This window comes from Clinocottus analis, unplaced genomic scaffold, assembly GCF_023055335.1.
Source record: "Clinocottus analis isolate CAN_PGR_092001 unplaced genomic scaffold, fCliAna1.0.p SCAF_15, whole genome shotgun sequence".
Lineage (NCBI taxonomy): Eukaryota > Metazoa > Chordata > Actinopteri > Perciformes > Cottidae > Clinocottus > Clinocottus analis.
In genome coordinates, this window is record NW_027175876.1 from 4,570,227 (window position 1) to 4,588,054 (window position 17,828).

At 40.9% G+C, this 17,828-nt stretch overlaps 1 protein-coding gene across 2 annotated transcripts in view; it reads right to left on the minus strand.

The window, feature by feature from the left end:
• Positions 1–518: 518 nt before the first annotated feature.
• Positions 519–17,828, minus strand: part of si:dkey-71h2.2 (low density lipoprotein receptor adapter protein 1) — a 38,935-nt gene continuing 21,625 nt past the window's right edge. Inside the window, exons 4-10 of one of the 2 annotated variants that reach the window (XM_068577417.1) lie at positions 12,451–12,565; positions 11,931–12,003; positions 11,237–11,323; positions 8,945–9,072; positions 7,628–7,662; positions 4,665–4,687; positions 519–4,384 (exon numbers count right to left, since the gene is read on the minus strand). In XM_068577417.1, the coding sequence (XP_068433518.1) occupies positions 4,338–4,384; positions 4,665–4,687; positions 7,628–7,662; positions 8,945–9,072; positions 11,237–11,323; positions 11,931–12,003; positions 12,451–12,565 (508 nt within the window). In that variant the 3' untranslated portion in view covers positions 519–4,337. The remainder of the gene's footprint in view (positions 4,385–4,664; positions 4,688–7,627; positions 7,663–8,944; positions 9,073–11,236; positions 11,324–11,930; positions 12,004–12,450; positions 12,566–17,828) is intronic. The other variant, XM_068577416.1, reaches the window with a different exon arrangement.

The window sequence follows — 17,828 nt, forward strand, 5'->3', positions numbered from 1 at the left end:
TTTTTTTCTGATTGAGAGAACAGAAGAGATATTGTTGCTTTGCAGCTGCTCTGCATTATTTGAGTTTTCAATCAGGAGCAGTGGGCGAAATGAAAACCCATCGATGCGATCGTGTCAGTCAGACGGCCAAACAAGAGGCTGCCTTTGCTCTGCATCGATCACAGAGCGCTGTGGAGTGTTTGGGAGAAAAACAATATGGATTCAAACTCTATTTTTAAACTAAAATGTTCGGGATTGATCAGCGATCACGATAAAGAGAGCGCTCGTCTGGTTTGATTGGTTCTTTTTCGAGCTGAGTAGTTGAAACTCCTTATTGATCAAATTGGAGAGCAATTCTGGAATCAACTTGATTCGCAACAAAACAATCATATTGTCCGACATTGCTGAAGGACAAACTACTTTGTCAAATATATAGATGCTTTTTGACAAAAGACCAGCTTCTGTAAATGGTATTCTAGGGTCAAAAAATCACAGTTGAGTGTAGTTAAATATTTGTACAAAGTATTTTATTATGCATAAGTATGTAACAAACCATGACAGTTTCTTTTTTCTTTTTTTTTCTTCCACAGTTTAGGACAACTGCTCGTGGTTTATAGACAAATCGCTGTTATCATAATAACACAACACTATTGAAAACCCACTAATTGCATAGATAGAGATTAAGCACCTTCTTTGAAAAGTAAACCAACACTGTAAACATCAGTGGTTATGTTTGGGCAAGGATAACTTTTCGGAAATGTCTGAAAGCCTCAAATGTGTTCTGGCCTCAAGCCTCCAGTCTGATTTGTATTCAGTGCACTCCGTACTCAAATTGGCACGTTATACCTCCAAGAGCAGGTCGGTCTGTCACCCCCACACCCTCCCGCATGGGAAACAACATCCATTCAAGACTTGCTGGGTATCAGTGGGCTGTGCACAGAATACAGGATACATGAAAGAAAACTATTTAGTCCAGCAGATCAATTCACCCCATGATACGACGTATACAGGGATTGATCGATTCTACATTATATCCCGGAGGGGTTTGGCCGCACTTATAATCACGTCACACTGATATTTTTCCATGAAAATCAATTAAAAAAGGGCAAAGTCTGGGTGAAGACTGTATCCGAGAGTAATATCTAACATTATAGGTCTCTGCGTTGGGTAACTATGTGTGTGGTGGAGCTGTGCATGACCAACTCTTGTTGTTGTCCTTTTTTGTAAATGGTTCAAAACTCTGTTTGTTGTCGTTATTGAAAACCATTATTGAGCCCGAGAGCTCTTGGACAACAACAGCTGATCTCCAAATATCACTCAATAGCGCTGAATCAGCTGATACTGAAGCACCCACACACACACACACATCAGACAATGATGGAGCTGAAAGGATGAGAACTTTTTTGCAAAAATCATTTCTATACGTGAGGAAAGGTGCGCGAGGTAAGGCCAAAATGACGACCTTGCATTTTAAGCGCGCACTCTGCTAAATAGTCGATACTGAAAAGGAAAAAAAAAAAAAGGCTCGACGGCTCTTCCATCGACGGGTTGGAGGTTGTTTTTTTTTGACAACCAAAACAGTAACGAGCTCACTTCCAAAGATGCAATGGAGGCGCTATTTCAGCCAGTCGGGAACGAAACAACGCAATTAAGCTTCATGGCGTAACCTGATAAAGCTGTCCAATTATTCTGCAGCGGGTGTCATGACAACGACCACCGAGCCCCCCCCTCCCCCTCCTCCTCCCGCTACCGCCGCCTCAGTCATGATGCCATGAATACAGAGAGAGGGACCACTTCAGACCGACTGGGGAAAAGTATAATATCCTCCTGACAGCCAACGTCATCCGAGAGTCATCTAAAAATAATTCGCTGAGTCTCAGCAGAGCAAAAATTCATATATATATATATTAAGATTGTGGGATGAAGGAGGTGTTTTGTGGCTCCGACTGCAGTTAAGAGAGGAAAATGTAGCAAGAGATTACTCAATTGAGAACAGGATTTTGACTAATTGAATACTGTACATGGGTTACTGAAGGCTATATTGAAAAAATAAAGAAATTCCTGCAGTGATAAAAACCACATACGATTATATTTGTACAAATGATCTAACCTAATGCAAAAACATACAGGCATCTACACATTCACATCTCAACAAGTGTGATAATTATTAAAAACAACCTTTGTGAAGCCCTGAATCTATTCACCCTACTTCTTCTATAATGATACCATATGCATACATTACACCGCTTGACATTGAAAAAATACAGAATAAGGAAATATGTGTCTTTACTCTAATAATGTCCTCTTAACCTTACATCATCGCTAATTTTTTTGAACAGTTACATCATCTTTATGTACAGTGGCAGCTGACTGATTGAAGAGACGGCTAAATGTAGTCACTATATTTTGGTTACAGAAGCCATATTCATATGGACAGTGTTGAAAATATTCTTTCCAGGAATGTCAACCTGTGTCTGAGGGAGAAAGGTCTGCTGTGGTGCGGCGTTTTCTGTACATCGCAAACACATTCTATTGACATTCTTAACATAAAGCAAGCCAGCAAGCACATAGGAATACAACAGCATATCCGTTTTGATCACTGATAATCCATATTTCTCACCATAGTATCCTTGTCTTTGTGTGTGTTGATGGATTCCACATTATTAAAAACCACATTGAGCTGCATTTACCTTAAAAGGGGGAGAAGCACTCCATTGATTTTACACACCAAGTTCAGATTTGTACTATTCAAAGACTGTGAAAACAGTTTTATTATGTCTTAGCTCTAAAATCTGGGGGGAATAACCCTGATGATGTCATAGTGACGCGATCAGGAGCCTCTTCATGTTAACTCACAGCCGGTCTTACAATCTAGGAGCGTGAAGCTCAGCATACGTGGCTGTTTACCAGAACAGGAAGAGTCTCATAAAAGACGCTACCGAACTGCATCATGAAATACATCACAGGGATCCAGTGTTTTTGACCCACAAAGGGAGAACAGGTGAGAATATTGGCCCCTGCAGCTTAAATTGTGATCATTCTTTTTATAAATTGGTCTCAACATTATGGAAGTGCAATACTAAATCACTGGGGTAACCCCCTTTAAATGCCAAACCTTTAGTAGTTTGTCAAGTGCATCGCTACTGACCCTCAGCTCCAGTTTACTGCATGCACTGCCCAGACTGAAAGAGTCCGACACTCTTTTATCTCATAGCCTTCGTCAGCAGATAAAATTGCTCTGTTGTCACTGTGATTGATTAGTTTGTTATCGCACAACCCAATAGATCAATTATTTTTTATGTATTTCTGTTTGATGCCACCCCACACACACACACCACCACCTGATCCATACGACCACCGCTAAAGCATCTTGGTGACAACTGAGCAAATACATCTGCTGAAGAAAGCCAAGATATTTGGTTTAAAGTCTTGGATGCACGAAGGAAAGCAGAAGTCCCTTCAGCTCGAAAAAAAAAACTAAACTGTGTTTGATTTGATGGTAATTAAATATATACAGCGTATCACATTCTGTAAATGTCACATGCCTTTTATGTCAAAGGTGGATTCTGGCCTTTTTCTCTAAGACACATTGATGTTCCAAACAATAAAAAGATGACATATGGTGTCAAATGACTTCATCACAATGCCGTTTCATTATTCAAAGAACGTAATGGATGAATGCAGAACGCATTAAACATCACGACTGAAGATGTGTGCCAGCTTTGCTGATGATCTGGAACAATGGACTCTGGCAGCTGTGACTTTGTGAAGCAAACAAGGAGATCAGAGCTTTGACATTTTCACAAAGAGATGACACATACTTTTACGGACACACAACTCTAAACTACTTGATGCCGGGAATGTCTTTGAGAATATCTTCATCCAATTTCAACTTATCCAAGTGTCATTGAAAGTGTTTGTTTTTTTTACAAGTTAAGATTAAAAGACGGAGACTCCGTCTTCGGAACCTCCTGTGGAACTAGAAATATGTAATTTGTGCATGTCTTGAAGTGCCGTGTTGTACATTGTGTGTCTTTGATCCGACGGTTTGTGAGAGCAGGAATATGGCGGAAGATGGCTGTTTACACTGAGCGGCGTGATGACTGGCAGGCATGGCAGTTTATAATATCGGGGCATCCATTCTGTCTCCACCGCAGCATCCACGGATTCGGGGTTGTGCACCGGGAAACGTGGTACGTTTTGCTGTCGGCTCGAGTGATGTATACGCCGTTTTTGTGTTTTGAATCCCTTCTGTTTTCTGTGGCGCTCCGGGTTGGGCAGCTATATTTCGGCGGGGTGTTATTCAAACTCTTTGTTGCGGACAGACAACAGTTTCTCGCAGAAGACCTCCCGGGGACTCAGAGCTGCATCGTCAGAGACGGGTTCGGAGCAGGACTCGGCCAGTCTGACAGAGACAGAAAGAGAGGAAGAGAGAAGAGTAACATTGCTACAGCGGTCAGAGGCAGGACATATGGATTCATCCAAGGGGTTCCCACATGCTAAGCTTAGAAACTGAGAGAAGAAGACAGGATAGATCGTGAAATGACTGTAAATGAGGGGGCACACCTACAGAGAGCCATCGGTGCCAGATAGAGGGAGGATATACACCCATGGAATTAAAATCCGCCATTTTTCTATTAAAACAATGCCAAGCATGCGAATAGCATGCCAGTCACATCACTTACCGGTGTCCTCTACTTCCATGTTGCTGCGTGCCAGAGTGAAGAAGAAGGAAATCATGACGATAATGTTATACTGGGTTGTGTTCAAGTAGCTACACATTTAATTCAACATTAATAACTCATCACATTTAGATGAGGTTAAATAATTCAACTTTAATAATTAAATTGCTTCATTCCCAAGCTGCAAATTAGGGTCGACTCCAAGGTCGCCATTGAATGAAGAAACCTCAAATAGAAATGAGAGCATTTAAATGAATCTATTTGAAAGGAAGTTGATGTCAATAGTTGAACACTTGAAAAGCTATTTACTATTCTTATCATCCGATGTTTTTACAGAGGCTTTTAACCCTGACCTGTGCTGATGCAGTCAATTAAAATGAATGGTTTGGCAAGTTAGAGGAATGATAGCGCTGCAAGTGACCCCAGAGGATGTGCTTCTACATACAAATAAAGTGGAATAAAGGTTTCAAGGAATTCACCAACTGGCCCCCCATCCCATTCCTAAACACGACATTAACGCAAGAGGCCTGGTTGTTTAGGCTTTTCTGTACAGGAGAGGTAGCAGGAAAAAAAACAACCTAAAAAAGGATAAAAAAGCCCTCCCTTCAACTTTTCTATTTAAAGGTTATATGTTATAAGCTACTCAAAGTTTTTAAAGGGACAGAGCAGTTGAGAACCAATGACAAGGTCTTGAATCTATCGATAAGTAAAACACAACCCTCCTCTTCTGACCTAAAGCCGCTCCCAAAGTCCCATTTCACACCGAGAAAGGTGCGACAGCCACGACAAGTGAATGTGACCCTGAGTCTTCCACACCTCAGGGCACATCTTATCCACCGGTCGCGCACCGCCTCAGCAGAGCCCGACATCCTTGTTGACCTCTGCAGGGGAGGTCAGCTCCAACATTCCCGCAATCATTCAGCATTTCCTGTAGGATGTTGACTCTAAATCCAAGTGTCACACCTTCCTCCAGGCCACACTTGAGGTCAGCATTTCCTCACCCCTGCTCAGAACAGCCTCAGGGTTGACTCGCCTTCCTCTTCCGAGCCCCCTTCACACTTCTGTCTGGTTTCTACTTCTCATTTAACCATTTGCTTGAAACAAAGCGTTGCACGCTCCAACACAATACATGTCTAATAGCCAAAGGCAACACCACTTAATGAGTTGCGGTCTCGCACACGCGCATATCAGCTGGTAATACGAGGAAATGAGAAGCCACGCGGAGAGTACCGACACTCACTGCACTGCTCGGTCTATATTTCTAACAGTTTGTTGTGCATGGAGGCACATTATCAAAGAGTCTGTCAGAGGGACCACGTGCATGAGGTTGTAAGCGGTGATATAAATCATGTTCTGTGTCATTGTAAGCAGGATTTTTATGACATAAAGGTTCCGCTGTGGGGCTCACATTTCACATTTTAGTCTTTCTGCAGATTGCAGAGAGACAACAGTAACTAAAGTAATTTCCAAATAGAATTAGGAGGCGGCGACACCCGTCAAATCTTGTCCCACCTCCATCTCTCTGCGCTCTCTGCTTGGTGCCTTCATTAAGGCAGATTGGTGGATTTCTGTCTTTTGTAAGTGCAGCAGCATTACACCGATGTAGCGGCACTGAATGGTAATCAGCATAGTGAACAGGGAAAGGCGCTGCCAAAACTGCCGAAGAGGAAGAAAATAACCGTCTGTGTTCGTCTGGACTGCAGCAAAGCAGGAACCGGCCTTATAAACAGGGAAGTCTATCGCTGACTGACGGAGTGATGAAATTACACCATCGGTCACTTTTAAAATGAATATGGGCTTCAGCGTCTTTGCCACCGCAGCACATTCCACAATCAATCCACACATGGAAAGCCAGTGAGGTCGTTATTAGTCTCTTATTCCAATGTTTTAGTTTAGTTTAGTATTTACAGCGGGTGTTGATGCGTCTCTGAACGCCATTTTACACTGAGACCAACGCCAGCGTGCATCTGTTTACACCAGTGAAAAGTAGAGAAATTAATTATTTTTTTTATTATTTATTTTATGATATATCTACTTTTTCCCATTTTATAGAATACATAAATACACATACGGCTAATTTAGGACACTTACTACAGAATTCTATATGTCATTGAAAATATAATTTTCTTTTAATCAAAATTGAAGCATTAAAAAAAAAGAATTGGAAAAAAAAGAAGAAAGATTTAGCCAGTAGCAAGATTTTATCAGTCTTTGTGGCCAAATTCTCAGTCTCCAACACAACTCAACCATGACCTGTGACATGCTACTTCAGTACACTTTATGATCAAGTATAACTGGAACCACTACAGAAACTTGCAGATGAACATAATTATAGTATTCAGCCCATGACTATTCAGGGTCCAGGAAGGTTTACGCATTCATGTGTGCACATAATCAGGAGGGTACCACCTCCGCCTCATCAAGAGACAGGAAAAACCCCGCAACCGTTCTGCCTTTACTAAATCTCTCAGAGCTGTCATCATTCGTCAACACCTCACCGGTCAATGATGACTTGAACAAATACGTTTTAGGACACCAAATTAAGTTACCACACAATTATGATGTGCATCCTTTCTACATCTGCTCATTGACATGGATGTAATGGCATCAATGTAACACAGTTACTTGAGTAAAGGAGACTATTGCATATCCCTGTCTGCATCTGTGACTTTTAATAAATATCTGTGTCAATCAATCTGTCATTTCAAGTTTTTCTTATTTAAAAGAGTCCCTGACAGCTGACCATCACTCTTAGTGCAACTGTCAAAATGGCTCGACAGCATTCAAATGGTGATCTACTGCTTTTCTGTTTGGACCTACAATCCACAGAACATTAGTTTCATAAATTTGGGTTTCAAGGGGGTCACATGTATACAAGTATTTTGTGTGCGAAAACAATCCCATCTATTTGTCTAAATGAAAGAATAAATGTCCAGTGTTCAGCAGTAGTCATATGCAAAGGTTACCTTGAGAACGCATCATCGAGGCCATCGTCCACGTCCTGTCGGGACATGAAGAATATGAATCAATACACACATGAATTACTTTTAATTACGATCCTGCGGCTCCTGTGGATCTTCACTGAGTCATCAGTTTGTCCTAATGTATTTTACCCAAGTGATATACAAATTAATTTATGAGCCAAATAGTCAAATACTTCACAAGGCAGGTTTTTGTTTCAATCACTGACTGAAATATTGCATGACTCATATAATATGAGTCTGGAAACATATGGATAAGGATGCTCTACATTCTCTGCACAAGGTTTGGGAATGCAAGTGATCCAGCCAATTTTTAGTTATTGACATACAAATACATTCATCATGAAATACATATTACTTCTGTCCAATTTACACTGAAAAAATACACAATTGCACCTAATGTAAGGATTATGAACAATACAATACAACATAACGAGAGGAACAAAGCTCAAGTTAGGTGAGCTGATGAAATTAAAGAATAATGTATATAAGTAGGAGAAGTCTTATAAATGGAGAATATGCAACAAAGAATACAGATGGATTTGTGAAATCAGCTCATAAGAGAGATATTCTAATGAACATGGTGCCACCTAGTGTTAAGAATCTGTAAGTGAACACCAGGATGGCGACTGATGGTGAGTCTCTGGAGGATAAACATTAAAAACTTTGACAACCGCATGGAACTCCAATGATGATTAATGTCATGAATAATTAATAATTCTAGTTATTTTCCCCATAAAACACAATAAAAAGGGAGTAAAATTGTTGTTTTATAAAGAATGCTCAAAAATCATGATGTGATAAAAGGTATATTTGGCAATATTTTGTTGGCCCATGGACACACTGCTTTCCACAACTCGTTACTTTTAAATTCATACAACAAGCCAACACAAGGACTATTTTAAATATCTGAAATTTAAAATCTAACGTAATAAAGGGTTTTAAATACTTTGTATAGTCTTGCATAACAAACATGTTTTAAACAGTTGATGGTTGAAATACAAGCAGAGAAAGCAAATAAAGATGTGATTTACAAAACAAAAAAATAGAAGAGACACAGCAATCTGACGGCCTCATGTTGCATACAACGTATTGTTATACTACGGAGTGAGGTGTACAGATTGAAACTTTTGGGGAAAATACACTAGTCTAGGATCGCTACCCTGAGTTGCTGTCTCGCGATTCGGTACCAGGAGAGAAGAAGTTGGACAGCTGCATCTCTATCTGTCACTTGAGCATACAACCACTTTAAGCATTATTTTTGGCCCAATCGGCAGCTTGGACGCAGACGGCGTGACGTACCCAGGAGTCGTGTTTGATCGGTCGCCTTCGCGTGGGGTTACTGCGAGGAGAGGGCGAGCTGAGCGAAGCAGAGAAGAAGGGCCTCCGGAGCTTCTCCTCCAACCCAACCGGCTTGCGTGCCTCTGGATCTGAGGGAGGTTGGCAGGTGTGGACGAGAGGTTCGACAGGGACACGGGAGGTGAGACAGACAAGCGGGAAAAGGACGGCACGCGTACAGACACCCGACAGAGAAGAGAGGAGGGAGTTTCCTCTTCCTTTTCTGTCTCTTTAAATCTCCCCAGTCCGCAGCACAGAAGTGAAACATCAACTCCCGCCTGTGGCATTCACAGCTTTCTCTGCAACAGGCAGATTTTTAATTAACCGCCAAAACTTTTAGACGGCTCTCGGTGTCGAGTTACTCCCAAAGTCCTTGAGGCTTTCACGACACAGTTTCTCACTGTCCCCGGGCCACTGCAGCTGGAAGAAGAGCCCATTTTAATTGAAAGAAGCTGGGAGAGCCAGCCGCTTATCTAACAACAAACTGAAGGGATGATTAAGTCTCATTTAGCAGAGCCTTTGACCCCCTGAGGAGTGGAAAACATTTTGACCTATAAATGTCACGGCTATGGGATAGTACTTAAAAACTCCAGTCCCTCGAATGACTAAATAAGTGGTGTATAATTAGGAGATTTGTTCTCAGTGAGAAGTGATTGGCAGCAGTTAACCGTTAGCATACCGTCTTCCCGAGGTTGTAGAGGGCTCAGTTTTAGAGGATGCTTGATGTATGTGGAACTGAAAAACCAACCGAGAAGCTTGGTAAACAACACTCCGAAGTTGGGCTACATTTTGGCGAGGGAAAAACTGATAAGTCGAATTTTCCAAAAATGTCGCCATGACCCTAGGGGTGAATTGAAATAGATTCTATGGGTACCCACGAGTCCCTTCTTTATAGGAATGCCAACTTTATGCTAATCCAATACAGTTTGGGGCATGCAGCAGAATGTTTTGAGTATAAGAGATTAAGTGTGTGTGTGTGTGTGTGTGTGTGTGTGTGGAAGGGTTCACTACAAAATTACAAGGCTCATTGTTGTGTCCCAACTTGCACCAGAAAGATCATTTCCGAATTAATTATGCCAGAGTCTACTAAGCATGTACGTACTCATGTTCACTGGAAACTGTTTGGGAGGATTATGAAAAGCCTGAAGTCTGAAAGAATGTGTTCTTTCCTCATCTAAATCTGCATCAACTTACTGTCTCATTTTAGTGACTGCAATATAATACAGTTGGAGTTTTTACCAAACTAAAATCAGGCCATAGTGATGTCGGTGACAGGCTTGTACAGCAGGTGGAAATAACACAATCTTTATCCCCATCGTCCTAGAAATACAACACCTGAATTATTCCAGGCCAGTTGCAAGTGTAACATTAACTCCTGCAGCAGCAAAAACATGCCAAGAAGTGTGTTAAATATTCATAACTGAATGAACAACAATCATAAAAGCTAAAAGTTGATTCAAAACCAGTGTGACGTGTGAGCGCATGTAGAATAGAAAACAAAGCAGAATGACTGACAGCTTTTGAAAAGATAAACATGTGAAGTTGTTATTGAGCCTGAAACTGAACGGATGGGAGATGTCCATCACTCCAGGCAGCACACCTCCCAGTGAGCTCAGTGTGGATAATTAGCTCTTAGCAATCTGGTCGGAGCCAAGTGTTTCTTGTGAGAGATGCGTTGCATGTATATACCGCCGTCATCTAATGTGTTTACACATCTGGGAAATATAATGTCTGGCATAAATTAAGGAAATAGCTCGAGGAAACTCAAGAGTAAACGCTCATGTCTGTGTGATAAATCAAAAACTATAGCCATCACATTGTGTTAATTGTGTGTATCAGACAAGCCTCCATGAAGAAATGGGCGAAAGGCAGATTTTACATTGTGACCAAAAGGTGGAATTACAACTTCCAGGTCTGTAATGTGATGTGAATTTAGTCATAAAGGTTGTAAAATGCACTTGATAAATGTATCTGAATTTTACATTCGGAAGTCAAACTCTTTGCTTTTTGCGACACCGATGAACTTTCGTCGTTATGAACCGGGTAGTAAAGTGTATTGTGGAAGTGTGTTTTACAAAAAAAAAAAGGCAAAATGAACTTTTGGCTGAGATTGATCTTGTCTTGCAGTATTCATCAGAAAGACATTCTGCGGTGTCCAGTTCAATTGTTCAGCCTTTTACAAGTAAATACAACATTCAATATTTGCAGTTGAGCTTGTTGTGCAGAAGAAGCATTGATAAACTCAAATGAACTCACCTGCAGGAACGCACTGAGCGTCCGTCGTCTGCGTTTGCCCTTTGCTTGCTGCACAAGAACAGCAGGTCCTGGCTTTTTTGTTTTTGTCTGCAGGTAGAGAGAGAGAAAAACCTGTCAAAACTAAACCTGAAGAAAACTATGGGATGTTTGAATTGAATTGTCGGAGTTTGAACTTTCGGTTGGTAGCAATTAAAGTTTAGTGGCGATTGCACATGCCAGAAGTCCAGCAGTGTGACATTTAAAAAGCTCAGAGGAGATTGTGGAGGTCAGAAAAGTGCAGCAGCGACGACGTACCCAGAAGTTAACGTCGCACTGTTTCCCTCGATGAACATACTTTTGGATTGTTCTGTAAAATAATCTCTGTGGGACTTAAAGTTCATGATACTCACTCATTTTGATAAAGCTAATGATAATCCTGACTTTTTTGAAGCGTGAATACAATCGCCAAAAATCTACAGAAGCCAAAAAAAAAAGCCTTCAAAATTCAACAGAGGGATATTTACTGACGTATATATTTCAAAATCTCTTTAGCTTGTGTCCTCCACAGACCTTCTAACCACAGTTGATGCGGATACATTTCTGGGTTTAAGGACTCATACCTGCTGCACATTTCCCTCAGTTCTTTGTACAGCCTCTCCTTACTCATACTGTTTTCAACCGTCTCAGTGCGCTTCTTCCTGTTCAGTGAACTTACCTTCCTGAGCGATCTCCCACAGATCGAGGGCTACTTTAAAGGCCTGGGCTACCGTTAGTGTCACAGCCTGAGCCTGAAGAGGAAAGAAAAGAGGAAGAACGACATTTACGATGAAATATTCCCCGTGGAAATATAAAAACCTATGAAATAGTTGTGATGCTATTTGGTGCTGAAGGAAATGTTTTGCTTTGGCATCTATAGGCTGATTATTTAGCGACTGTGAAAATACGTTGAACATAAAAATCTGTAAGCTATTTATATTTCGAACCTCAGCAATATCTCCCAATACAGACTGATGAGCTGGGAGGTGTCCTGCCACAAGATGGAGCCATACACCATCTACATTAGAGCCACTCCCGTCCTCAGGTGAATTATACACATACACTCAGTTCTCAAACAATCTGACCTTAAAACCTGCTGAAGTCCAAGAGCGTGTATTCCATATTGGACATCAAGCTAAATCCAGACACACACACACACACAGGTACACACAACAAAATGACAAGCGATGCACACTTACAATCTTCTTCTTTTGGCAGAGAAATGCATGGCACTCCAGGGTCTCGTTGAACGGACTCTGAGAGATATACGCGAAGACCTTATCCTGAGTTTTATCTGCTGTGCAGTACGAGATTCTGGGAGAGGAGAGACAGAACCCAAAAATCAGTGTTCCCATTTGCCAACGCTGCCAATTATCCTGACATTGGTGCATTTATGACGATACAGGAGTAATGAGACCAGATAGGGGATACATGAATAAACTGTTGTATTGGCAAGTTTGAAGCTTTTGGCCTCACACATGTCTGCGTGAAAGAGTTTATTCTCATTGTCATCTACCAAAGATATTCCTTGTGGATCCCATTTCGGTTCATTTTGAAAAAAAAGAAAAAATAAAGACGTTTATTGAAGAAAGAGGTAAACATAAAACGGTAAAGTATGGTTAACATATTGCACTAGCTTGTCATTTGCACATGCCTTCATCATTCATTTATCAGTTGTAAAAAGAAATTGTGACTTCACTGAAAAATGTCATTACAAACAGAGTTGTGGGTTTTAAACCTTCTATATTCAGTTTCCTGTAAACATATACAAGCTTAGACAAAGAGGAGAATATACAGGCAAACTGCTGTGTGTTCTATAAGACCCTGCTAAGGGAGAGAACCAAGGACATTTGCGACGCCTGTACAAATATTAGTTTATGAACTTCTTTTCTCTCATTTATAAACCTGAGTTTGAATCCCAGACACGCGTGCAGAACAAAGGACATCATGTAGTGTAGACGCTGCAAGCCTGCAGTCACAATCAAACCTCATTCCTCAAAGTAAGCTACAGGTCATGCACACACGCCAATTAGGGCCACAGCATTGCTTTTTCTCTCTCTCAACCTTTTCCATATTCATAAGCAAAACCAATAATAGCAGGATGACAGCGTTGGTTTTCAAATATTATGCTGATTAAGTCCCACGGCTGGGAGAATGAGCAGCGGTGACGTCCGTCATGGATGCTTGGAGCGCTTCAATACTTCAGATTTTCACATTAATTGTGAAACATAAGTGTTTTATGCAAGAACAAAATTGACTGAAAAGCCAATACAATATTGTGTAAAGTGTCCATGCAAGGCTCAGAAGTTAATTGAGCCCACATTACTTTAGTGAAGCATTCTGCTAATGAAGCTGTACATATTTTGTGTGGAGGCGTTACGCCTGCAAGCCAGTAAAGAGATGTTTTAATTTGTATTCACTGTATTCAGTCATTTCGTGTAAACTATTCTTCAGATTGTGGTCGTATTTGCGTCTTAAGAAGATCAACCAATCTAGAAAGGCATGTGGAACTGCAGAAAATCAGAATCTAAAAAACATTTTTGAGGTAATAACCTCTGAATATATTGCAACTTCTGTTGAGATATCTGAATTTAGACTTGTCAAGTAAAGTCTTGGATTACAAATCTCTCTCTGCTGTGACTGCATTGCGCTTGAGACCTCATTCCCAACAGTCCCACTGAATCTCTTCTGATCTTATATCTGGTTTTCGAGAAATCCAATTGCCTGAAAATCTAGTGGCGGCCACGGCCAGTTATTTTCAACAGTAATCTAAAACCAATCTTGACAAAGTCCACCGAGCCATTTGGCTCCCATACGACAGCTCGTATAGACCGATGGATTTGTTTTCGTCAGATTTTATGCAGGCTATTAGAGGCCGAATCGATGGAGAGTCATCTCCTGTGTCTATCTGGGGTTGTTAGCTAAACCAGCAGTGTGTGTCATGTGTGTTGCTTTGAATAGATGAATGAATCAGTAATGCGCTTGACTTTTGTGATTCGAATAAAATATAAAAAATACATCATAATTGTAATATATGTCTACAAGTCGAAGTTGCTGTTTTTTCCTCAATAAAACACAATTCATTCATTCTCAATTTTATTTATAGATACTCCGGGGTCACTCAATGCGTGTCCTCATCATCGGTATGGAGGATGCCCTACAACTGCAGTCAGTCCGGTGTCGTTTTCTATGCAATCTGCCGTCTTTACAGTAACTTGTAACGCGCAAACAAAAAGGGATCTGCAGCTAGCCGCTGTTTGTTTTGTTGCACCGCTTCAAAGGACAGCACTAAAAATAAAAGTAATTTATTCGGTCAAACAACAAGCATGAAATCACCAGCACTCGGATCTCCCTCTCAGATTGTTTGCTGGCTTGCTCCACTGATGCGTGACCCACATTGCAATGCCCATGACACCCAGCTCAGTATTTCCCCATCTCATCCGTCCTCTGACATATATTTGGGCCTTAATTGCAGATAAGTGAGTGTGGGGCGGGGGCAGAAAAGTTGAAAGTGTTGCCCTATTTAAGTTTTTGGTTTCCAGACTTCTCCATACAAAATTTAATTATCATCTTATTGACACATTATCTACTTTCTGCCGGCGAGAATATCCGCCGCAATCTGATTTCACTCATTTCTTGGAGCTTTTATTGTTTCAGCCTCAACAAATTTGCATCTTGTTGTCTGCTCACTGTTTGAATTTGTTGTTCAATAATAATAATAATAATAACTGAATACATTATTGATAATACAGTAATACATTATACACTGCACAATGGTTCATACTGATGCTTTGTCTGCAGTGCTACAGTAGCAGCATTATGACAATCTATTGTTATGAAATCAATAACTGAGACAATAGTAAAGCAGTGTTATTGTCATTTAGGAAATCAGTGTTTTAACAGACAATATAGAACTGAAGAAAATATTGTGGGAAAAGAACCTTGCATAGTTGTTTTTTTGTTTCATTATATTCATTATATTATCTTTTTATAACTATATCCAAGTTAAATTCAAAAAACCTCCTGTGAATGCTCCACGAAGTTGAAATAAAGGTTCTAAATCATCACGGACGGTCCGATGAGGACTGAAGCCTGAAGATACAAAGTCCGCCAAAGCCTGGAACTCACCATTCCTCTCTCTCATCGTTTACTCCGGTAGACAATCAGTTCTGAGACAGAGTTTTGTCCACAACATGTTAAGATGTTCAGCAGGAAACATACGCACGATGAGCAAATAGGTCAGTGCGCATCCAGGGCCGGATTCCCAAATAAGTAGCAGCAAGAATCTGTAATTTGAGGAATTGAGGCGCGTACAAAACTACACAATGATGGTGAACATCTCATCAATCGCAACCATTTCACAATGTTTGTAGTTCTCATGCAGTGTGGCAAACAAAGAACGATGCTCATTATAATACACCATCCATGTGCAAACAACGTGACTCTCGAAACATTGAAATCTCATTGGAGTGAATAAACATTTAAGATGTCATTCTTTTGTCAAAGATCCGAGAGCCCGTTTCATTTAGAGTCACTTCCAGTGTGATGACACAAAGGTCTCTTCAAAATCTGTGTGCATGAATGAACTTTTCACGTATGATAATAAATAAAAAAAATACATTTAATTAATGCCACCAATGTGCCACACAATGGATCGTATTCACAGCAACAAGCCTTCAGCTTAAAACAACAGGAAAGAAAATAATTGACAGCATCACAGAGTTTCCACTAAGCTTGAGCAGCAGAAGCTGAGCTGTCAGTCTGCATCATATCTCCAAAGGGGCTCCGTGGACCGCAAGCCTTTGATCTCCTCACTGTGTAGACTAGCACCGGTGTTTGTGAGGCAGGGAGGGAATATCAATGGAAATATTTTAATATTTACAGTACAAAGCGTGAATGGAACTTCAAACATCAAAGCTGCGAATCCTCTACGTACACCGAATAAAGCAGGTTCGCCATTTAACACAACAATGGAGTACTTTTGTTCAACTTTAGAACCGGACATAATGAAACGCAGCATTTTGCTTTCTTTTGCCGAAGGGAAGCGGGCAGCAACACTTTTTTCTTCTTCTTTTTTTTTTTTTTAATTAAACAAAAAAGAAAATAGCCAAATATATTCATGAATGGGAGGGAAAAGATAGAGCATTGTTCGTGGGAACCGACGGATACTTCTCACAAATCTAATGGCGTGTCAGAGCAGCGTGCATCATTAACAGGTGGAGCGTTGGTTATGCTTTCTGACCTGTGCGGTTCTGCTCATTGATATGCTGGTCGGCCTCTGAGAGATCCTGTCAGAATATGAATCAGTAACAGCCGTGCAGAGGGAAGCTGAACACCTGACAGCGTTCTGCTCATTGGAAATCGCAAGTTGTACCGTCTGTATGTTGTTGTCTTCTTATTTAGAAATTTAAGAAACACCACACGCAATGATAACAAGATTGTTCAGGTTTTTAAATAGATTTGTTCTTTATTTATGATTCAAAGGTTTTCTGACTTAAAAAGAATAGTTTTGCGGAGTTCGGCCATCCTAATGGACGGTTACTTAAAATAGTGTTTTACTTGTTACAGCTGAACAAAATGTGAAACTGTATTGATTATTGTCGGGAAAAAAAACTCCAGTGACCTCTGTAAAATATTGCCTTATAATATATATAGATTACCCTACTTGGTAATGAGAAAAAAAACACAGCTTTACTGTTGTAGAATATCATCAAACCTTGTGTGTGGTTCATTCCTTGACATAATCCCCACCAGCAGTTAGACCTGCGGCAGCACTACAAGGCGGACTTCCTCATGTTAGAAGATCAAGCTCATGATAATATAATCTGAGTGGCTGATACTGCAAATTAGATGCACTGTAAAAATGGGCTGCCAGGAACGGCAGACTTGTCAAGGCTGCTGATTTCAATATCAGTTTTTAAAAAAAAAACTTAAATGCCACTGATACGGGATTAGATTCATCGTTTGTGTCAGTGCGCTTTTGTGTGTGTGTGGGTGCCGTGTGTGTTTGTGTGGGTGGATGGGGTGGGTGGGTCATGGCTGCGAGGATCTTATTTCCAATGCGATGGCATGATGCCTCCCTGTCTGTTTTCCATTCCTCACTAAGCTTCGCCTGCGGGGAAGCAGCCCGGCCTCCAGTAAGTGTGAATACACAATTAACTCGACAAAACACACACAGTTACATACACACGAGCTGTGTGAGGTGCACACTCAAATGTTCAAACGTCCATTTATGGACACATGCACACAGCGCTTTTGTATTTACCTCTTTTCTTCCTGACTTGTTATGCACAACAAACACACATTTGATCCATGCTCTTACATCGACACGTTCATTCACCCTTGACTTGCTGTCTTGGCCAATAAGTGGATTATGTGCAACTAAAATAAGACATAGGAAATAAGGGAGGGGGGGGGGAGTTATGGGAGTTCAGGAATGGGGGCTGTAAGGAGGTGGGGGCGGGGTCTCATGAGGGAGATTATCAACCCTCAGTCAACCCCAGCTCTGCATGTGGCCCTTCTCTCCCGTATCATTACTCGAGAGCGTTGGCAAAGACTGGCAGCGCGCGAGTGTCAA